Source organism: Nothoprocta perdicaria, unplaced genomic scaffold (assembly GCF_003342845.1).
Source record: "Nothoprocta perdicaria isolate Ctin4 unplaced genomic scaffold, notPer1 scaffold_20, whole genome shotgun sequence".
Classification (NCBI taxonomy): domain Eukaryota; kingdom Metazoa; phylum Chordata; class Aves; order Tinamiformes; family Tinamidae; genus Nothoprocta; species Nothoprocta perdicaria.
In genome coordinates, this window is record NW_020455205.1 from 5,049,427 (window position 1) to 5,073,923 (window position 24,497).

A 24,497-nucleotide genomic window follows, 5' to 3' on the forward strand; every position below is an offset into this window, starting at 1 on the left:
TGCTATAGCTCTTACCTTCAGGGCTTTAATAAACTTTTTAAATAGGAGAAATATTAATACTTCTTAAAAAATGAATTTGTAGAATTCAGGTGAAACATCATTTAGGATAAATTTTTTGTTGCATGTGCAAAGGAAAAAAACATGGGCTAGAGTAATTCCAGTTAACTACGTTAAATGCTCAGCTTTTAAGTAAAACACTTCTCTCAATTCCCCCTTTTCTTCCCTCCAGCTAGCTGGAGCCTGGGTTCCTAACTTGGCTGCCTCAGCTAAGTTCCTACACCAACAATCACTATTATCATAGCTTGAGGACACCTCAAAATCAATTATTTTGTTCTCAATATCCATGTAAAGCATAAAAGAATCGCTGCTTTCAATTCACACAGAGAAACAGTATAACAACATTAACAGTAGCCCAGATATTTTAAGTTTTAAGAGATTATCTTCCTTCTCCAATTGCTTCCTTCCTCTTAATTATCTACCCATACCTTTCTTTCTAATTCTTTATTAGTGATAGAAATTAGTCTCTGGATACTTCAAAAAAGTACAGTTCATTTCTGAAAGAATGATGGAACTGCAATCCAGCACTGAGAAAAGTCTTTTCAGAATAAGAAGTTTCCACAGAACCCCAAAAAAGTCTTTGTAATCCTATCTTTTTTCCAGACTATTTTCCTCTGCGCCAAACATATAACAGTTTTGATGTGGCAGACAGATGATTTCTTATACACCAACATCACTCCAGAGCCCTAATTTCAGCAACTGAAAATTACAGGGCAAAGCCAAGACAGGGCTGGCCAAAGCAACAGGAATTCTGAGAAGAAAATCTGATTAAGTTGAGGTAGCTGGGTCTTTGTTTTGCAAAAATAGACTCTTTTATATATACATACACACATATATAAATATAGATACATTTTTTTTTAAGAATTTCTTACATTTTTGAGGATTTTTCGTACAGCAGGTGAATCGGGAGCAAAGAGAATTTTTCCCATCAGCAAGGGCTTCACAGCACTCCAGGCTATTTTGGTTAAAGGGTTTGATTCCAAGTTCTGGATCAACGCATTGCAAAAGGGTGCTAAAAATCAGACAGCAGGAGACAGTTTTATGTAACTCTACCCAAATTATATCATACAGAGTATCCTGCAGGGCTTTTCACTGGCAATACGTACAGTTTAAACCATTAAAGTGTAATATTTAGAAGGTATTTCATACTAAACGAAACTAGAGAGCTGAGACCTTTCTGATCAGCTTTTAGCTCTAATTATCTCTGATGAGTTAACTTCTTTGCATGGTAGCTGATATTAATACGAAATTAAACCGATCAGTGCTCATACACATTGCGTGGCATATGCAATACAAAATGTTTGATTGGAGATGCAGAAGGTTTGGAAGTGCTGAGAACTGCTTCCTACAATGATTTGGGTTAACTCCTTTATATGCAAACATTTCTACCTGGCTCGTGTTCCAGTAAGTAATATACCTGGATAGCATTCAACTATTTTGTTTCCTGGCTGATGAAATAGAGAACTGGGTTCTTTGTAGGTCTTGTGGAGGTTCAAACATGAACAGAGCCAAATATCAACAGGACTGGGGAATGGTAGGGGTCTATTTACAGGCAAAAGGGTCACCTGCACTTTTTAAGACAAGAACAACCATAGCAGAAAGGACAGAGATATCTAAGACTAGCTATGATACAGCTGTTAGTGTAGCAAAACATGCTGATGCTCTCAGTCTAAATAAAAACTAAATAACAGACAGAATAATAAAGATAATAATAAAGATAATAATAAAGATAATAAAGATAAAATAACAAACGGCAGAAAATATACAAAAGAAATCTTCTACTCTTGGCAATCTTTCCTAGTGCAATAGCAAGAAATAAAATTTTAAATTGATTTTAAAAGATTAATTAAAATTTGAGTATTTTGAAATAAGATTCAAGTACAGAACTCAATGCTACAAGATATATCTACTTCTATGCAGAAGAGCCACCATATATTAAATCAAGCATTATTTAAAAGGAAGGATTTTTAAAATTCCTGTGCTCCAGACCATAAGTCAAATTGAAAGACTTAAATGAAATCTGCCTGCGGAAGATTTCAGAATATCCACTAGGATTTTTCCTGAACCTTCCTCAGAAGTATCAAGTTCTGTCCAATAGCAACAATTGATATTAGAAAATGAGAGACTGTCTTAACTATTATGCTGGTTTTATGTCTGGTTTTATGTTTACTTCAGTCAGTTCTCAGTTTAGAGGCTTCTCTGCTTCCTCACATAAAGATGAGCACTCTTTAATTCTCCAAAATCAACTGCTTTAAAATATCATTCTGTAATACTAGTACTCTAAAATAACCTCCCATCTGTTTACATACTCTGTAAAGCTTTGGTGAAAAAACTTACTGGTTGTATTATCATAAAGATAACTGGATTTTTTCTTTGTGGTGTCAATCCCCAGGAAAGCTTTGTAGTTGTTATCTTCATACCAGTTGAAGGAAAACACTCTGGATCCTCCTCCTTCTGGGTAGCCACAGAAAAGATCAGACAGGGAGTTCAGCAAGTGGCCTAAGGATTCTGGCTCTCCATCTTGAACAAATGGTTGCAGAACCACCAAAAGGTCCTGAACACTTGGCTTCCTGGCTAGCTGTAGTAAAACAAGACTTCTTTATTAATTGCAATCACTTAAAAGAAAAGAGTATCTGGAGAGTTCTCAGCTGTGCCTAGGCTGGTAGTCTGGAGGCAATCAGAACCTGCTCCTTCACTCTCTTTGGTCCTAACCACAGGCATCATTTTCAGTTTTTCCCTCATGCCGTTTCCCGAGAAGAACAATACGCTTTGTAACCATCAATGCCTATGTCCATTCTATAGTGAGCTAAAGATAAGTTTCTGCTGAATTACCTCTTCCCAAACAAGTCTACTTTCTTTCTGCTAAAGCAGGTAACTGTAACATAAAGAGAGCAAAGAGAAGAAGCACGCACTGCCCAGAAAAGCAGTGCCACCTGCTATGGGACAGAGCACTTACCTCCTGCACTGCTCGGGAGACGTTAGACAGCACCTGCCCCCAGGACCTCAGATCCACTCCTGGTGAGTTTCTGTCCAACACGGTGGGAAGCTGTGAACATGTCAGAAATACAATGAGCTTTGTCTACATGACAACAGCCAATACAGTGAAACAAGAAAATCCTGTGAGAGCAGCTCTTTTGCGGCAGTACTTCGAACTATTTGGAACACTGTCTTGTGAGTTTTGCAGAGCCACAGACGCAGCGCCTGTGCGCTGACACACAGCAGCCTGCGTAATCACCCTTACCAAGGAGGCTGAAACAGTTACAAGGCCATCGAAAATACAACCCATGATCTGTTTTGCTTAGCAAAACCTGTTATGTCGCACTGAAGTTACAAAGTGGAGAATGAAGGCAGGAACTGTTTATGAGGAGCTGTTTCTCATGGAGTGCAATTTTTCAGCAAGATGTACAGACTTGTGCTAACTTCTGAATTTAGCTAGTGCTGTGACTGAGAAGTCCCTGCTTGCCATGGAGGCAAAATACTTTGTAATACTTGACTCCTATGAAATTTCCTCATTTTGGAAACAGTGTTCCTCAATGCCTGTCAGATATGTCAGAAACATGCAAAGAGGCCCAATGACCTCTGCAATGACCTCTGAAGCTCACACTTCAGTTATTGCTGGCTTTTTTAGGAATACATGTTACTATGGAGGCCATCACATACACTGTGCTTCTGACTCTGCATCCCTGTCAGCATCAGATTTGTACTAACGGTTAATACTCTGAAGCTTTCTCAAACATCTATTTCCTCTGGTATTACAATAAGATAGAAAGCAGGACTTTTAAATAGCCAGACTGTAAAATTTTTGAGACTAGGCCCTAAATAGATTTCCCCAAAATTACAGTTGCACATGTTGATTCCCTGCCACTCCTTTCAGACAGCAGGTAGTTCAGAAAGCAGAAGAGCTGCACTGTGTAGGCACCTGGCAGGGAATCACAACGCAGGAGGTTTCAAGGAAAGCTCGTGCTAGCGTGTTCCAACCTGTCACTTTCAGTCCAGGTGGGAAGCAAACACAAACACTGCTGGCAAAATACTCTTTCCTTTCAGCCTCTGAGAAGAATCAGTCTCTGCATTGGATTCTTCAAGCACCTGTCTTCATGTGGCTGCTTTGAAACCATGAGCAACAGGTGTTATAAACAATATGAAGTAAAACAGACAAAAGCCTGGAGTTTATATGGAACTAAGAACCTCCTTCCTGTAGCTAGAGGAGAAAAAAAAGAGAGAGAGAAATAGAGGCCAAATTGTATGTGCTTAGTCCTAAACCTTACTTCTTGTAGGAGGCATTGAGTATGAATCACATCTAAATAGAAATCAGATCTAAATAGAAATGCTACTAGCAGCATTAGTTCACTCTCTCTTAGAGAATGTGCAAGACAGGATCAGCAGAAATCATGCACTCATTCCACCCACCTATCCGAGCATGCCCTTGGGAACGTACATAAACTCTCAGCCCAGAATGGGATGACAGCCTTCTCCAAACTGCCTATCCAAACACTTCCACATTCACTGGAAGTAAATATGATGGGGTGGTAGGGTAAGGAAGAACATGAAAAGCCAACAGTTTTTTTGGGTCAATAAATGGTCCAGTTTTGGAACACCCAACCCATTAACCATCCTAAAATGAAGCCTGCTCAGATAAGAAGCTCCACACAGTTCTGACATATGGTTCTTCTGACACAAAGAGTGCAGAAATTACCTGTCTGGAATACACAGGTATTTCTAATGTAGAAGTTCAATTTTTAAATAGCCTATGAAACCTCATAATGCTATGAAACTTCATTCTGCATGTGTGACTATGCATGGAGTTACATGCAGCTCACTTATCAGGTCACACAGATCAAAGCAGCTGTGTTTCACTGACACATTTCTGCATCTTGTGAAGAACCTACCTCCTCACAGAGTTGCAATAAGATATTTTTGAAACTTTATTTTCATATATTTACGAAGTTTAAAGAACTTCAGTGTCTCAAACAAAGCTTAAATAAGCAGGCTCAATAACAGCTATGTTCCAGAAAGAGGCTTATTTTCCTCACTGTAGATGGGCCAGCCAGACAGTAAAGGAACAGGTCTTGTTTTTTTGTTTCCATTTTGCTATCAAAAGTGTGAGCTGCTTAATTTCTGGCAAAAGACAATAGAGATGTACATGCACACATGAAGGATTTGACTATGTATATGTGCATACACAAAAGGTTAATGTGCAAATTTAACCACTAAGCTTGCTTCTGCTGGGGCCAACAATCAAAACGAGCTTGGGAGTTTGGTAGCATATTACTCTTGGAGGGAAATGAAATACCAGATGGAAAATGACAATGTTAGACAGGATGAGTGTGTTAATACTTACCAGCTGAAACAGCTTAAAGAAATCAATATTTGCATACAAGGCATCTTCTACTCTCTGCAGTCTTTCCTGGGAGAGGGCACACATGGCCCTGTGCACGGACGGAAGGCCCCTTCGGCTGCTGAAGATAATAAAGCGCTCCAGAAGCATCTGACTGCAAGCAATGTCCTTCAGAGTCAAGTTAGGGACACCATAGGCAAACTGCAACCAAAAACAATGTTTCATTTACCATTGTAGAACATTCAGACTTCTCAGGAACAATTAAGAGATTTATCAGAGCACAAGTCTTGACTTCAGCACCTGCTAATGTTTTCCTAAATGTCAAAAGGATGTGGTCAGCTAAAGCAGCAACACTTGAACCACCTTCACTTAATACTATGCAAGATCACCTTGCCTTCAGATAAGTTGTCTTTACAATTTTCCTTATACTGCAAAATTTTTGAGATTTCTTTCTGTCACCTAAGTATAGATGACGCCATGCCGACCATCCTTGTGATTAAGGATGAACTGTTATGACTTACTTGAAAAATGTTTCCCCAGCCAACCAAATGTGCCACATTACCACCCTTCTCTTCAGTATGATTATAACTTTGCAGTCAGATGATGCAAGAGAAAAGGCCAGTTCCACTGATTCTCAAGTCTGATTCACTATTTCAGTTACAATTCTTCCATCCCAATGTCATCCTACAGCCAGTAGTCATTGCCACTGTGCACTGGCAGCCAGCCAGACTTCTAAAGGCCCTTTTACATTACACCACAACCAATCTACTGATTAGGGCTTCTAATATAAACATGAGCGGAAGAAAAGAATAATCTTTCGTGCTTTACACAGCGAACAGACTAGTTTATAGTTAAACTACTGTAAATACAGAGTAACTCCACAGAAACCAGTAGATTTACCTTGGATATAGATTGGTGCAACAGAACATGCTTGGAAATCCAGTTAGTGTTTTTAATTTGCTTTCTAATGGCCAGAGTAGATTGCACTATAATAAAAAGTAGTACTGGAAGTTGTTCTGAAGCTGATATTCCTATCCTCTGATCACTTCCTTTAGTGGTTCAAATTATATGGAAAAAGCCCATAACACTCTGAAAACTGAACAAGCCTACACTGCGAGACAAACAGAATTTCAGAGAAGCAAGGAATTTTAAAATTGCAAGGATAACTTAACAAAATCTCCATAGAACAAGATTTTCTAGTCATCTCCCAAATCATCTCCAAAGCATTCTACGCCTTGGACATCTGGATTAAAATGTATACACCAAACCTACAGCACACCAGATGAAGGCGCACTTTTTATTTCCTCTTTAAGGAAATTAAGAAGGCCATTTAAGAGACTCTGAACACTACCAAATTTTTATATCTGCAAATCTTCTATACTTAGCAGATGAAGTTTGTTTGGTGAGGCCTGTAAAGAAGAATACTTAAGAATCTGAAAGGAGATGAGTTGCTTTGAAGACTGGATTCAGGCTTTGAGGAGTTATTCATTAAGTGTTTCCGATGTCAGAAGCCATTAGCCAAACTGTGACTGTGAGGAGTCAGCATCCAGAATAGAAAAGGCAGGAAAAGAGAGGATGAGCAGAGTGTGGCATTTTGTCTACTAAAAGTTTTTTGGTTCAGTCAGCACAGGAAACAAAGTTTTTCTCTTTGCAAAGGTCTATCCTGCCCTAATTAGACAGGACAAACTATGCTCTTAAGCCATTCAGCAATCATAATAATTGCTAGATTATCTATTTGCAAACATCACTGTGTGATAAATCAATGGAGCATGGTCTCTGATAGCGCCTTTTCGCTGCACAATTTCACCTACAAAGGAATCTGCCACTGCAGAGTATTACTGAGAAAGGGAGGCTAAGTTTGCAGCAAAGCTAAAACTCATGTTAAGAATGATGCGCTGACAAGGGGACATATGCTGCATTTTTGATCTAAGCTGGAAAGTGTAGGGAGAGGTGGAACGAAGAGGAGGAAATGCAACTGGCGGATAGTGTGGCTTGTCAAAACAAAAATAAAACAAATCACCATCAACAACAAAAACCCTAACCCCTGAACTGTCCCAAACAAAAAGACTGGCGTTCAACTGAACTGGCCTGGTGTGAAAAGAAGAATTTGCTTAATTGCTCAGTCACTGCTGTCCTGGGAATTTATGTGAGAAAGCAGCAGCATTTTTAACTGTACGTGATCCTTACCATCCAGCGTGAATTGCAATGACACTGAGCTGCACAGGAAGGCAGCCTGGGAACTTTGTTTTGACTTGTGAAATGAGGAAACCAGGACATTAACATCATTGACAAGGATTAAACACAGAGAACGCAGAAGGTTATTTACAAACTATAGCTGCATTTCAAGAATGTCTATGAACAGATGGGATTAAAAAAACATCAAACCTCCGCCCTTCCAATTTTTCCGGTAGGGTGGCCTGTTGCCAATCTTTCCTGAACTTACTTTATTGTGTTTTAGCATCAGCCCCTTATCCTTATCTTAAAGGGACTCAAAAAAGCAGCTCCTTGGAGGAAAACTTGAATCTTTTTTTATCAACGTGTCCCTTTTTGGCCAAAGTGGGCAAGATGGAGTCCAAACTATTTTTTCAGCTAGTTGCCTGTTTGATCAGGTTTAGCTTTGAGCTGTGTCATTTCCTGCACTCCCAGGCTGCTCAGGGCTGGGTCTGCAGGCAGCTTTGGCAGCGGCTGGGTTCTTGTAAACAAGCTGCCTGCAGGTTGAGCAGCTCTGTTCCTTCAGAGCTGGGGGGAGAGGGTAGACAGCAACAGGCAAACCAGCAGACCTCCAGGAGATGGAGGGCCACCGTTAACACTCAGGACAAACTCAGATCTAGGTTCTAGTCAGGGCTCTATTTTAAGAATAGTAAGAATCATACTTGGCTTGGACTCATCGATGGTGCTTAAAAGCGTTAAGTGATTTACCTCCTGCAGGACAGCAAGTTCCTGGGCTGTTTAGTTCAACAAATTCTGAATTAGTTTGTCTGCATCATTTGCTTTTGGAGAATGTATTCTTAACTCTTTGCTCACAGCTGTACATCAGTTGCTGTGAGATGATCTTGTATCCCTGTGATTGATGCTAACAATAAAACTAGACAATAGGACAAGTCCCCTCCAGCTTTCTCTCTAACTCATGCTCAAATTCCTTTAATTCCTAGCATTAAAAGAACTATATTTCTCTCTACATCAGCCCAGCAAATACAGCAGAAAGACACCATGTCCCAGCAGGTCTTGATCACACTTGCAATGACGGTGCTGAAAACATTTCAGTCCTGCATATGCTGGCAGCTACAGAGTTTTCAACATCAGATGAGAAAGCAACTCGGGAGCTAACACAGACTACATAGGCAGCAGCACACAGCTCTCCCAGCGCAGCACGTCTGTGAGGAAGAAAAGTGCTGGAGGAAAAGGGGAAATGAAGCCCAACAGGATATCTATATACATACTTCTTGTCATGAGTAGTAAGGTAACAAATTTTCACCATGTCAGTTGATATTGAGGTGTGAAAATAAGTGGAATATAATCACTTTGGTCTGGCTGTGATAGTGTCTTGTTGTATTTCTTCATGATAAAGTGAGAAGGGAGCCAAAAATAGAGCAGATAAGTAACCTGGCTCCTAGTCACACCAGCTGGAACCTCCTGTGTCCAAGAAGAACTAAATGCAAGTTCATTGACCCTCTCTCCTTCTGGCCACATACAATTCCAGCATTTACATTTTATGTGGTAGTGAAAAAAGAGGAATTGTTTTTTTCAGCCTCATTTATTCCCTTCCTTCCACCCACACATTAAGGCAGCATATAAAGAAATTGTTCCAGGGTTCTGATTTAACAACATTCATTCATGAGCACAGCATTCCTTGCAGAGCTCCCAGCCACCAGTACATCCAGAAGCTGAGACAGTCTGCATTTTGTTAAAGACAGTGCCTTGCTTAGGCTGCTTCAGGAATGGTCTGACCTGCAGTTTTCACTGTGACTTTTCTTGAGCAGATCTATTATTTAGTAGGAAAAAAGTAGGTCTTCTTTTTCCACTCCCACCTATTTATGTGAGACAATTTCATAAAGCTACTGTGTTATTCTGCTGACACTAGGGTGGAAAATTTAAATGTTCAGCACTGAGCTCTGCTGCTCTTTACCAGGACTGCTGACTTGAAATGGTGCAGAGCTGCCTTATGCTTCTGTGCCAAGCCTTTTATGATGGGGACAGACTCACTGTTCGTCACATCATTTTTGATGTTTGTTTTTGCACTTAAATATGACAAAAATTCTGGGCAAAGCTCTCAATGAGGCAACTTTGCACATACTACTCAAGAGATGACTATGTACACTGATATCAGCTTAGTAGCTCTTACTCTCTACTCACCTGTTCAGGGCGCACTTGAGCATTAATGAGTTGGAATACAACATCATCTGGGAGGGCAGCAACTTCCAGCAAGAAGGAAGTGAGAGTCTCCCCATCTTTCAAAATATCTAGAATTCGTATCCCTCTTCCTGGATGCAGAAACCAGTGCAGAAATCAGTGAGAAAGTGAGCTAAAGAACATCACAAACCTGGCTTAATTCCACAAAACCTATATGCTATATGCATTGGCTTAGATGTTTAGTTGTGACAACGGCATTCAAAATGATTTTTGAATTTCAAAAAGATTTAAATCTTTTACTGGGGATTGATTATCAGAATTTGTTGAACATTCAACTGACCTCAAAGATGTTTCAGAGTAGGATTCTAGCAATAGAAGGATTAAAAACATCATTTTTTACATTTCAAAGTCTCTGCTTTTCTCTTAACTTTTTCAGTTAACTCAAATCTATTTCAGTTAACACTGTAAAACAAACAAACAAAAAAATCTCTCTAATCTCTCCTCTCAGTTCTGCTCCTAACATTCCTAGCTTAAATTCTTCTGCATCTTCCACCAGTTCTTTCTAATTGCTTTTACCTCTATATAATCACTTACATTTCTCCCTCCACTTCTTCTTTTGGATTGATAAAGTATCCGTGGTTGTGTGTTCTGAGTGTTATCTATTGTAATTTAATTTATACTGGTTGTATAAAAGAGCAGAGTGCCTTTTCCCTTTTTCTGTGAAAGGTGTTTTTTATACTGCTCGTTACAAAGAGCTTTTACTTGCCCTCTTAACAGTGAGTATAGTGACAGCATGTGTGAAATACATTTATAACTGTTGTTAGTCTCTACAAATAACTACTAGTCAGCTTTCAGAAGGGGGAAAAAAATAGTCCAAAGGACACAGAGAAAACAATTACCTGCAATTCTTTCAGGATTAGTTCTCATTGTTTCCATAAACTGAGTCATAATGATCAGTTCTTCCCAGATTCTGCCAAGGTCATGGATTTCAGGGGCTTTCAGTAAGAGCTCCTGAGCATCTTGATACACTCTTGCAAGGCTGAAAGGAGAAATAGGAACAAATAATTCAAGAATGACTCACAAAAACCTTTCTCATAAAAACAACAACAACAAAAAAAACCTCACACACTTTTGTGTATCAAGGATTTTTTTTTTCTGTCCTCTACCTTCAAACATCAAAGCTTACTTTTATGGGTTCATAGTTTCAGGTGGTGTGGGATGAAGTTAGATTTGGGTAAAACCACAGAAAGTATAAGAGGGCTCCTGGGAAGGCAGAAGCTTGGTTTCACAATCTTTACCCTCTCGTTAGTCATGTTGATCTTCTGAGGAGACAGGACATTCCCCCAAGCCCCAAGACCACCTTCACCTCACAGCTATGGTGCAAATGTGCTCTGGTTCTGGCTCAGCTTTAGCAGAACTCAGGGCACAAGCAGTCCCGCTCAGCTCACTAAGTCACATGTGACCCCAGTACAGAATTCTCCTTTATCTCTCTCAGCTCTAATCACTCCAGTGCCAAAGTGACTTGCAAGTCCTTTCAGAAGGTTTTGTTTGTCTGAGGTAGGAAAACAGTTGTGCCTAATTTTGCCACAGGCAACTATTTACAGCTTGAGCTGGCTGTGGATTAGAAGATGCAGTTCAAGAAAGGGTGTTAGCCACGTCTGTTTATAAATACAAAGAAAATTATGTCTAGCAGCAGTAGCGGCCAAGCATCTAGGAATTCAACCGGTACAGGTTCTTTTTCTCCACTGCAGTAAATCTGAGATTGAAGTTGAACATATACTTATCATATACTGCAATTCCTTAAGGGTGCTATGTTTTTCCATATGCGAATTGATGACTCTCAGAATGCATGACTTATTTTAGCTTACAGGAAATAGCAAACAGGAAGGACTAAATTCTTTCAGAAAACACAATGTATTTGCTTCCTCTGTAACTCACTGAATTTACTCTGACTCACAAAGGGACAGTCAGGTCTGTAATAAGTGACCTAAAAAGCTACAGTGTACAGAAAACACAGCCCCTCATCTAACTCTGTGACTGAGCACTCAAGAATTGGAACTATTTTAAATCCTGCTCACTAGGAACAAAAGGTGAAATGCCAACTTAACTCAAAACTACTAACTTTGATTTGACTGTAGTTATGATGGTCTTCACATCCCTTCATATCCCAAAGTATTTTATCTTTGGATACTCCAAAGAGGATAATTTGCAAAGGAGAATTTGAAGCATTTTTGTAACTATTTTAACAAAATTTTGCGATTGTCCTTTCTTTATTCTAGGGTCCTTGTCTACTGCGCTTTCATGCCTCAGCTACAAAGCGAGGCACTAAAGTCCTCACATAATTCTTTTTCACTTCTCCCTTTTCATTCACACCACAGAACAATCCCATAAAATACCACTCAGCACAGAGGCACATTCTCAGCAGGACGAGGATACCCTATCCTTTCTTCCCACGTCACTCATGCCCAAGTACCACCTGGCAGGTACCAAGAGCTGCCTGCCAGCAGCTGCTTAACAGACTCGTGTTACCTCCACCCAGTCTCTCATACAGAGTTCTGCTTACATAGAATTGTTGTAGTTGGACACAACACCAGGAGTCTCCCCACGGGTAGGGCTGCGGAAACAAGGGTTGTTCATGTTGCAGAAGATGCCCTGTAACCACGGCAGCATTCCTGCAGATGGCATTGCCTTGTTTGGGAAATGACCTAGAGCACAGAAACACAAAAGGTGAAGAATTAGGTGTCTTTGCTGATGTGGCCAGCGTGAAACCAAAGAGCATTACAAGTCGCCTCACTGTACAGCGAATGCCATGATGGCCATAAAATTCTCTATTTTATTAAGTAAAAAAGTTGAATAATGTGTATAGGATTTTCTAGAATAATCTATGCTGGACTAATTCTGCTCCTATCTAAATTAGTGGTTCCATTCATGCTGTTCAACAGTTGTTCATGTTAACAGGAATAGAGATCGGAGACTGCTGAATGCTTTCAAAATTTACTGCTTGGGATAATATACACTCACAATTGAGATAGCTAATAAGCAAACCTGTTATCTCTAGAATCAAGTAATTGATGTAGTCTATACACTAAACACGCTGCATTCTGGGCCAGATGCATACAAGTTTAGCCCGTCTGAGTTCTCTGGCATGACAGTAACATATAAAAAGAGGGATTGGGGCTGCTCACAAAGCAATGAACGACATTCACGGCTTCTCAGTACAAAGCGTGGCTTGAGGTCTTTAGGTTGTGCTCCCAAAAGAATCTGTGGTTACTACCAATTAAGAAATGAACTGAATATAGGAGGCTTCTTATTTGCTTCACTAAGATCCACTCCTACACTGGGAAATTATTGTCTTTCCACATATCTAAACTTTTTAATGTCACTTATCTAAGGAATAGGTCTGACTGGAATAAATGCTAACCCAGTGTGCTGGTTTGCTTTTTTAGTAAGCAGCAAGGCAATACGTTCTCAGTAACAGCTTGACAGGATTTGAAGACCTTGACTAAATCCATCCATGGAGTACCTTACAGGAAGACTTGAGCTTCTTTGATTTTTTTCTTTTAAAGTAATTCTCAACATAAGCCTATAAATGATTAAATTACCTGCAGCAAAGGCTGTCATTCTGCTACTGGGGAATAATACCTGACGAACAGGGGGCAGAATCTGTGTGTGAGAACTCCTAGGCATTATCTAGCACAGGTGTTGAAAGTCTCAAATGGTCTTACATTCATGTTGGCGATACACTGGATTAGCTTTCCTCAGCCAGACAAGGGCAAGAAATAACGACAGAGGCCATACAAGTTCCACAAGTAAACGAAGCTGAAAAAAAAGGAAAAATCCATTCAAAATAAGCTCTACACACAAATCGCACATAATCATTAGGCAGAAGCTGTTTTCTACCGTACCTAAGGTGGTCACATGAATACCCTTATCTTCCAATACACTTGGAGCAGCTGTCGGCCGCTAGCCCTGACAGAGAAGCAGCAAGGGCACAGCCCAAACCACAGAGCAAGGTCCTGCCCCGGGCTCAGTCTGCTTCCTCTGCTCCTGTGTCACTGTTTGTTTTACTGCCTCTGTGTTTTGGCAGAGGTTGGAAATTACAACCCTTTGATCATGTGACATGGGGTTTAGGCTCCAAGGACCACTTGTGTTTTTTTTTTTATCCAGCCACATGGCATTTCTCTCTCCCTCCCTCTTTCCTTGACTCTGCAAGTGCCAGGACACACTCTCCCCAGATCCTGCAGTGCAGCACGTGCACAGGAAAGCCCTCCTTCACTCCTGCCTCCTCCTCTTCTTCGCTCCCACCTCCCATGCCAGGCACCACATACGCAGCAGTGTGTAGAAAGCAGATATGAGACGGGGCACATGTGATCTCCCCCCACCCCACCCAAGCTACACAAAATGAAAAATATTCACAGAACATTTAAGCACAGGCTTTCGGAACTATTCTTTTTTTTTTTTCCTTCACTGTAACTGTGTCTACTAGCTTTAATAAGGCACAACTTACAGCCAAAGGGTATTGAACTTTTCACCAGGCAAACATTTCCCATTTTTTCTCTACATTTCCAATTTCTTTTTTACAAATGAAAGAAAAAGAACAACAAAATACACACCACTAAAGTTATACACTCCTGATACTTTTAAAGCTACACAAAAACCTTGCTAGCAGCATAAGGTAGGAGATGAATAAACTATTAGGCTAGGAAAATCACAAGAGTAGAGTTTCTCTCCCTGACAGTTAAGAATAGTGTTACAGACTCTTCTTGGGAGCTGATATGGCCATCAGGTCTGATTAATATCCATTTAATAAGATGTTTGGGACAGACTCAACATGTAGTTAAGTCAGAGGGCTAAGAACTGGGGGGAGATACCTTGATTACTGCCTCTGATGAAGAGCTAACCTAGGTTCTTGCATGCATATTAGCTTTTATCCTGTTCCCAGCCATGTACAAATCCACTGACTTGAATTCAGTGTTCCTTTCAGTTTGAGTTAACTAGCTTGGATGGGATTGAAGGCAGAGAAAATCACCCTGCTTACAAGATAGGAATGATCATCACAAAGATCTCTGGCAACACCAGACACCCTCCAATTCAGCATTTTTTTGAATTTTGTGGGAAGGGGGCAGGAACAGTAGGAGGAAAGAATTCTCGAAATCAAAGCAGGCACTTTGGGTGAAACACCTAAGCAGATTTGCTGAATTTAAGCAGTATTACATACACAAAAATTACTGAAGACTTACACAAATATTCATTGGCAAAAAAAAAAAAAAAAAAAAAAAAAAAAGGAAAAATATCAGTGGCTTTGGCTTTCACCTCTCCCAGTACACACATGTGAGGAACAGAAAGGGGTGGATTTTTCCTTGCTCTTTTCTGAACCTGAAAATCAAACTTACAGCTCCTTGGTCGCAAGTAACTTCAGTCCATCTTTGTAAGGGGGCTCTATATATCTAGTGCAAGTTAGCTTAAATGTAAATAAATTACTTGCATATTGTATTAAATCATGAGCTGGCAATGCTGTGTGTAACCACTCTTGATGGCAATGTAAACCATGGGAAAAAATCCACTAGGAAGCTATGAAAGAAGCGACATGCAAGTTGTCATATATATATATATATATATAAACATATATTTTATATATAAATATACATATATTTTATATATACACACACACATATATAAAATATATATATATCTATCAGATAATGGACCAACTCCAGAACTTTAATCACAATAATCATTCCTAGCAATTTTAGAAATTTCAAGATTTCCAGGCATCCTAAAAGAGGACAAAATGTTAGAGCACTTTTAAACAGTATCTGTTTCTCATTCATTGTTATCACAAAAAAAAAGGGGGGGGAGATTAAAGGATTTGTCTCAACCGTGTCAGAGAGATGTCAGTGTTGGAGATGAACTAAATCTGTTTTTAATGATGAACTGAATTTATCTAATTTTTTTCTTCCCTCAGGTCTTAAATACACTGTATTGAGGGCAGTGATGACACAGGAAAAAAAAAATCACATCAATACAGGTCAGTTTTTACATTCATCCCATGGTTCAGTTCGCTGCTATTGATTTCTCTTCTTATGACCCCCATTTTAAGGTTTTGATGAAATAAGATGGGAAAATGGGCTCTAAGCTTTAGGGCTTTAAAGTGGATTCGCATCTAAAAATGAGTGTTTGAAAGTTAATCTAAGATCCAGAATGAAGTTTTCCTTAGGTGAATGGCACCCACATTTTCTGACAGAGAATCCTTTTTATGCATGCATACATAACATTATCACCCACAGCTGTTCTAGCATACTGTACTATTTGCCAAAAAATACCCTGATACAAAAAACTGTTTGATATTTAGTATGCAAGGAGCAGCTTTGCAAACCCCACTGGATTATATCCCAGCTGAAAAGCCTAAAAGAAACCACATTTGATTCTTTCAGAAATTTGTGATTTTTACTTGCTGATAGTCAAGTTGCTGATATTTGCTAGTCGCTTTATTTGATGGACTGTATGGTGTAAAGCTGAAATTTAAAGACAAAGATTTTACCTTCTGTCTTTTCCGGATGACCCAGTTCTTCCATAGCAGAAGTCTGACTTGCCTGAAGAAGTTCATCTTCTGTATCAGCCCTGGTTAACCTGGCATGAGGACTTGTTATTTCTCAGATGATAACTGAAATAGACTTCAGAGCAAAATCACAGTGTTTAGTTTCTGTTGCAATCTTTTGTAAGATTATGTTTTTATCATATAGATCAATTCTTTTCATTGTCTGCACCATTTACATTTAATACACTTTTGTTTGCAGATGTTTCCTATGACACATTTATCAGTGTCAAAATGAGAGGAAACATCTCTTTTGAATGAAAATACGGCATTATCATTCAATTACTAACATGAACTTTCAAATTATGAACACAGTTAATTGTTGCATCACTTATCAGATTAATGGTGATTTCAAACTAATATTTCCGAGATGGATTTACAGCTAGGCTTTATTTTTATATCAATTACTTTGTTATAACGAAGACAGAATTAGGCTTTCCATTTAGACAGTATAGGCCTATATTGACTAACACAGCTTAGAACCTTGGATTATAATAGGTTTTTCAAAGGAAAATTCATTTTGTTGCTATTTTAATAGAAAAAAAAGATCTTTGATTTTTATGCTTTTAAGCCAGCAAATCCCAGGACATTTAGGCAGAGATACAACAGAATCAAAGACCGCAATGATCTAGAATTTAAGATAAGCTTTCATGCTCTCTTTTCTAGGTTTACAATTCATTCTAATTACTACCATCAGCTTTTCTCTTCAAAACAAAAATCATGATTGGAGATTTAAGTCTGAATAGATACTTGCCAGACAACTGTCCATTCAAAAATGAAGAAACCATTTTAATTTTCTGCCTTTATTAACTACCTACTTTATAATTGCCTTATAGAATTTAAATAGCTGAACTGAATAACTGTCCCGGCCAGTCCAAGCTTTAGCTGACATAAAAATCAGTATTAACTCTGACTCCTTCAGAAAATCATTTTAGGTACACATTTTATGGTCTGAAAAAGAATTCAGACCTCAGCCAGGGAGGAAGAGGCCTGCACAGGGGAGAAAGGCTGGCCCCAGTCCTGACTAATCCTGGTGGAAAGCGTTCCTAAAGAATGTGCCAATTTCTTTTAACAAACGCAGCATGGAAGAGATGGGGGCAGCATATTTGAGGTCAAATCAAGCTAGAATTGGCTGCGCTGCTTCTAGGTGATCAAATAAAAACTGATAAATTCTGCAGAAAGATTTTGCATACAAAACTGACAGTGCCAAAATCAGTATGATTCCCATATTTCATAGATAAATGGCTTTTGCAGTTTTCAAAATCACTCTATCAACTATCAATAACTCAAGCTACCAACAGAGCAAAATCTACTACACATAAAACTACACAGTTAAATTCAAGTCCTAATAATTCAACTAGAGCAAAACATTATAATAAAATCATGGGGTAGGTCCATGATAAAAACAGTACCTTGCAACAATATGTTGACAGCTCCATATGCACTCAGGGACTACATGAACTCCTCATGTGATTAGTCATGGTGCAGACCAGCAGCACCCTGCTCACAAACTCAGTCGTGGCTTGAGACAGCTGCAATTAAGAATAGCACAGATACTAGAGGAACTTAGCTTCCAAAAAGTTAAGGCTAGTAACACACATATTAACCCCCTTTGCCTAAATTGGACAAAACTCCACACTTATGAATTATGCATCTGTTATTATTTAGAATGCTATACACTTCTGCCTGAAGATACCAGACACAAAAGATGTGCCCTGTATCCTTTGCATAAGTAAATCTAGTTTTATAGTTTACCTTTTGCAGGAAGAGATTTCCCTTCCAAGGACCTGCATCTAAGGTCACACCAGTGTGTTGCACGACACAACAAAAGCTAAATACTGATTTTTAATATAAGCAAAAATAATTTTTTTGAAAAAAATCTCTTTTTTTGAGTTTCATCCTACAGTACATCCCTTAGACAATATTTTAAAAGAGTATGAAAGGTATCTTTAAGTAAAGTCATAAGAGGTTTTTTCTTTTCTGGCTTTTGCTGCAGTTTTGCGACAAAATATGGTGATAGTTTTTACAATCAAAGCCATTTCCTGCTTAGCATATGTTCTAATGCTGCAGTTAGAACTATAAAAATGCATCTGGATTCAAAATGAGGTTAACCATTTATTTCTCCCATTTAGGTGAACTTTTCCAGCCTCGGGATTGCCAAAAATGGTTAGTAAAGTCTCTTTACTTAGCTTATGTTGTATCAATTACACTTTATCAAAAGTTATCACAAGGAAATAGAGTCCAGAAAATTTTAAGTCATCATTATTATTATCTACAATTATTATATACAAAATGTTCCTGCCTTTGCTGAAGAACCTGATCTCCAGGGTACTGCTACATCAGAGATTTATTCATTACGATCAGTTAAGAACAGTGCACTGTAGTCTTTAATTCTCATGCTCTTTAATATTATTATAATAAAGAATCATCATCCTCAGTAACTAAGCTAGCAAATTACTTCACTTTCATGTCTGCTGATAAAACCTTGGGAAAGCAGAAAACTTTCTCACTACTTACAACAACACCACCACCCCAGTGATTGTGTCCGTCTGCGGCCCTGTGCAGTATCATCGTAATTTCCTTCACTGTCTCGCTGCCAAATTCTTGAGACTCTTCTTGCAAGTGGGAGCTGCGTGCCACTCTAGCCTTTATTTTTAAAAACAAAAACCCCATAACAACAAACAAAAAAAGATTTTTTTTTTCCCACAGGGCCTCCTGTGGGAGGGAAGCCTTTCAAAATCACCCACGGGTCATCACTTCACTGAGCTTAACACATACGAATGTGTAGATACCAGGCCCTGCTGCAGCCGCTGGCCACTGCACTTAGCACTTTGCTTCCTTGCTAAATGTAATCTCAGGACACTCAAGTCTTTGTACAGATTTGCACCTAAAGTATTGACTTCGACCTGTCTTGCTTGCAAAAGGATTACGAGGCAATCTCATCTTTCCAAAGTGGCTTTGATCTAATTTCTGATGGACATATGGTCATACCACAACTGATGCTCTCCCTGCTGGAGTCTCAGCAGAGAAATGTAGGACTTCATTCTAACCACAAAGGTAACTCTCCTCACTAACTGGTGGTAGTGCCGAAGAATTAGTGTTGCTGCTAGGCTATATACTGTGTTTAAGCACAACTTCTGCTTCCAAGGCAGACTACACTTTCAGTCAACAAATATTTTAACACTGCAGCTCAATTATTTCAAGAGATCAGTTTCTTGCTGCCTGCATGTCCACAGTGAAGGCTCCAACAGATTAAACTAATCTCTCCTAATTAGATTTTTACATTGCAATTGGATGATGGTGGAGCACGTTTGTTTTCTATGTTCATCTATGTCAGCGGTGCCTGTGACCCACTTTTGCTTTGAAAGTAAACACAGAAAGCTTGTTTGGGGCCTGTCAGTTCACATGCGAGGGGAGAATGTGGTTCAGTTTATGGAGAACACAATTTGTGCACAATTTCCCTGAAAGCTTCCAAGGATTTCCTGACAACCTTATTTTGTTGCTAGCAGTAGCAGGAAAAAAAAGAGGTATTCCACGCATGTATCAGAACAAAAGTAATTAATGAAAATACAGATTTGATAGTAGTTCTTGAGTTATGCGTGTGAGAGCTCTGATAACAGAAAGCTGCCTATGTCATACGTAACATGCATAAACATCTACATGCAAAAGAGTTGACATACATGTTATTAAAATAGGATTGTGCAATTGCACAATTTACAAAAGACAAAGCCACAAATAAGTCACGATGATCACTGTAATACCTAATTACCTTCACCTCACTTTGTTTCTCCTAAACATGCCACATTTTAACAGCTACTTTAAATGCCAGCGTTTTATTAGTTTTCTTATTTCCTGAATCTGCAAAGTCAAATTTAAGTGCTGTAATGCAGATTATATACATAAAAAAACTCCAACAACACAAGCAAGTATTTTTCTATTATCATTACTATAATTTAACAAATTAACTGAAAAGATAGCTTTCAATAATGGACATTCAAGTATACTATCTGTGCTCATGGGCCAATATCACTCATTTTCAGAAACCGTGCTTTCCAACAACCAGTCAACTTCTTAAATGGTGACATGTTCTCTTACATACATAGAGAACAACATCCTCACACAGCCTCACTAAAATTTAATAAAATTAAAAGCAAAAGTTCTGCTGAGGCAACTACGTGAGGTGTGCAAACATTTTATTTAAGCAAATATGGACTTGTGTGTACAGAAAGCTACACATGCAATTTCTCAGAATCACTGAATAGCAGATTTTCTAACATGCTTCTTAACACATCCATAGTCAGACTGCAATTTATAGATATGAGGAAATTTTGCACCCAGCTACCTTAAACTCACATAAAAAAAATATCTAGAAGTTTTGCAAATGTTTTAAACATATTTTACAGGTTTCCATGAAACACATACAGAAAGACTTTAAGGAGAAAACCTTGTGAAGTTGCAACATATGGATGCCAAAAGATATTTCTTGGACATAGTGGCTAGCAAAAAAAAATAATGAGGAGGGAAAGAAGATATGAGTTTTGCCACTTGAAGAGAGGAAATGAACAGGATACAGAGGCAAGTGCATAGAAGCTGGTGGAAGCAGGAACATTCAAATGGTTGCTCATATAATGATGCAAGTGAAGCACTGACAAGAAAATTAAGAATTACAAAGAGGACTGCTGAAACTTTGTTTTGAAAGGTATTTTCTTAAAAGTTAAAGACAATGAGAATCAAGCAGCCTCCTCCACACGTCAAAACAGGGAAATGTGGCACCATAAACAGACTCTTCCTGCTCATGGGCAGACCCCACTGGCAGCCTAATCACCCCTATCTGCTCAAGGCACAAGTCAGTAAAACAAGCACAGAGCACACCGAGAGCAAGCTCTGAAGACAAGTGGTCTGTATCTGGCACTATCCCATTTACTTCACATAAACACTGTTCTGTCAGCTGGAAGCATGCTATCACAAGGGCTGAGAGGAATGAGAATTTTCTTAGCGTTCATCCCTCAAATATTTTACAAGCTTAAAGATTTAACATGGATTTTTCTTCTGAGTGTGAAAACTTTTTCTAGCTGCCTATGTCTAAAAACATAATTTCTGTGAAGACAAATTGGCATGCAGACAAACTTTCGTGGAGTAAGATTTGTATGTTTGTCTCTTAGGCTCCCTTTTGTGAAATGTGTTTATAATTGTTTATATTTTTATATAAAATAGGATTATTTGTAAACATGGGTAAAAAACATTTTTTGCTCATGAAAAACGAAAATTTTTTGTCCAACTTCCCAGCATACTGAGCCTGTGTGCACACTGACAAGCCTGATAAAAGCAGACCTGCAGAGTAAGATGGCGAGTGTTGAAGACCAAATACCAGACCTATATGTTTGTGGCCTTACTCCAGATGAGCTAATTTGGCTCCATAGTCTGAATGTACCTTAGCAGCTGGAGAAAATACCCAAGGAGAATCTGGTTTGTGTGCTCTGAGCTTTAGTAAGCAGGGAGTCATTTAAGAAACACAAACGTGATCTGAAGTAACTAATGTTAGAGTTTACCCACTAACAGCACTTCTTGAGCATTTCCAGTCAGTTTTCAGAAGAACTTAGGCCTTTGCCACAGCAGAGAACCTCAAGAATTCATGGATTTGCAAGCAAAACAAGGACTTCTTAAACAGAAACAACAAAAAGTGGAAAACTTACCACACAAACTTACCTCATGCGTGAGCACTGCAGTGCTATGGGAAAGAAAAGGGTTTCTGAAGGGATGCTCAGCTTGGCTGCAAGGGAATGCATATCTCAGTTGCAGTGAGCACTTTGCAGAATAACACCGCTCAGCTGTAAGGAGATTGTTTTAATCCCCTCCTTGCGGTAAAAGGCTCAATCTGAGAGTTTAAGCACTGCTGAATAAAAATCCCCCCTACCATCTGATAAAACCAGCGTAAGCACAATAAAGTCCATACCAGGAAGCAGATACTTCCTTTAAGAATTTTCTTCAGATCTAAACAAACCTTGTGTTTGAAAAGGCAGTCTCGGAACCATAACTCTGGTGGCATTAGGGGCCCTGCTAAACAAAGAGCTGTCACGACTAATTAGGTCAGGCTCTCAAGGACTGCAGTTTCCTGCCAAAGCTTTAAGAGGGATGAGGCGAGTGCAACACAACTTCAGAGAAGGTAATTACCAAGCAAATCTGACACAGGCAGGCTTCGTCCCCGAGGGCACGCCACACGGGGAGGCACACTTTGTATGACCCCAGAGCCCTGTCACCTGGGGCAGGTGGGTAGAATCGCTGCCGATCAGCTGTGTCAAACACCAGGCCTTGGGAAATCTGCATCACAATGTGGAGAAACAAAAGGGAGCATTAGTGACATTTCCAGTCGAAAGGAAAGCCAAAGACTTTTCCCACCAGGCTTAAGGCTCCCCTGCCTCAAGGGCAGGGTTCTCCGTGCCAGCCTGCTGTGTGACCTGCAGCTGGTCACGTCCTGTCCCTGCTCTCCTCCCCAGACCCATCTGGCCACAAACCGCCAAGGGCAGCGGTTTCTGTGCCTGCCAAGCACAGGAAGACCATGGGAAGACGCTTCCTCACACAGGGCCGAAGGGCAGGCTACAGAGCAGCAGACCAACCCACTTGAAATCAAGCGTCTTTACCGGTTGGTAAATAAAGACAAACTCCAAGTTACAACATTTTCAAAGAGCATAAAATAACACCTTAACACTGAGGGAACTACATTCCAGGCCATATGGACCAAGCACCATCGCCCCATGCCACATTTACAGCCTGCAGCTCAGGCAGGGAAGGTTCTGGAAGGGCCAGGCCCCAGGCTGTGTCCTGCCCTGCCACATGGGGATACAGGCAACCTCCCCGCTGTCCCCAACATGAGGCTGACCTCCTCTCTGTGGGGGAAGAAGGCCTTTCAGAGCCAGTTTTTCAAGTGTCCTGGTGGCAGAGGTAGGACTATGCAAAATAGGATTACACCAGTACTTTCCAGTCTTTAAATGAAGGCTTTCATTTTAGAGAAAGCATATTAGCTCCTTCAATTACCACACTAAAAAAGCTTCAGGATTTTAAGAGGATTTAGAAGTTATTCCCAATGCTCTGAGACATACACAATTCATCTTTTAAATGTGATTTTTTAAAACATTTTTAAACATTTTTTAAAACATATTTTAAAACCTTTTTTAAACATTTTTTTAAATATAGCATTATAATATCCAAACATGGCAGACCTGTTGAAACATTCATCCACATCGGCAGATGCTGCCCTCAGGGACAGGTGAAGCTTCTTCCTCTCAGGCACTGCCTGACTAATCCCCACGGCAGCTCCCAGCCCACAGGCTTGGTGGCCACAGCCACCCTGTCAGAAACCCACCACTGCCTGCAAGACTGACAGGGGATTTTGAGTCCTATTTCCTGAAGAGAAAAGAAAAGCCTCAGTCTTCATAAGCTACCTGCTCCCAACCAGTCACCCTAATTAAAGATTTCACCTTGGCTTCCCACACACTAACCTCTCTATGGCAAATTACCTACAGTACAACACCTGCCATTGCCATAGCACCTTCTCCACCACAACGTGCCCAGCTTTTGGAGGATTTTTCTTGGGTTGTTCTTGGGTCTCTTGCTCAGAGGCAGTGGTTTGGGAGGCCCCCCTGTCCAGCCTCCTGCTACAGAGCCAAAGCACTCATTTCTGACAGTCCTGTTAGGCCAGCTAATAAAAACCAACAAATGAATTATAATTTATACAAATTGCACAGAACCCTTCAACTGTTGGGCCTAAAATTATCTTTCTGCTGTCACACATTTTCAGCAACTACTTTGCCCGGCTGGCAACAGTACCAAACAAATGATATGGCAACAGCTCAAAGTTGCTGGGCCTGGGGATTCACTGATGCCTGCTTCAAGTTTTCAAGTGAGATTTCTTTTTTTAAGTAACTGTTTGAGAAACACCCAGATGACCACCACAAGCCTCACATTCCTGTTCAACATCATGCAAATGCTTTGGCACTAAAGTCAGGACACAGCAGATTGCTGAGAAACACTCACGGTGGCCAGATGAGAAGGGCCAAACAAAGATGCCCATTGAAAACAGTAGAGGTGCTCAATGTGATTGAAATGTAGAAGCTGGTTGTACAAAAGGGGTACGTCAATTCAACCAGTGTTTAACCAAGTTAT

At 39.7% G+C, this 24,497-nt stretch overlaps 1 protein-coding gene across 1 annotated transcript in view; it reads right to left on the minus strand.

The window, feature by feature from the left end:
• ABCA4 (ATP binding cassette subfamily A member 4) overlaps positions 1 to 16,349 on the minus strand; it is a 56,243-nt gene extending 39,894 nt beyond the window's left edge. The window contains exons 1-9 of the mRNA XM_026037896.1: positions 16,284 to 16,349; positions 13,468 to 13,561; positions 12,306 to 12,447; positions 10,642 to 10,781; positions 9,746 to 9,873; positions 5,396 to 5,593; positions 3,014 to 3,103; positions 2,395 to 2,635; positions 930 to 1,069 (exon numbers count right to left, since the gene is read on the minus strand). Coding sequence (XP_025893681.1) covers positions 930 to 1,069; positions 2,395 to 2,635; positions 3,014 to 3,103; positions 5,396 to 5,593; positions 9,746 to 9,873; positions 10,642 to 10,781; positions 12,306 to 12,447; positions 13,468 to 13,561; positions 16,284 to 16,349 — 1,239 coding nt within the window. The remainder of the gene's footprint in view (positions 1 to 929; positions 1,070 to 2,394; positions 2,636 to 3,013; positions 3,104 to 5,395; positions 5,594 to 9,745; positions 9,874 to 10,641; positions 10,782 to 12,305; positions 12,448 to 13,467; positions 13,562 to 16,283) is intronic.
• Positions 16,350 to 24,497: the final 8,148 nt, after the last annotated feature.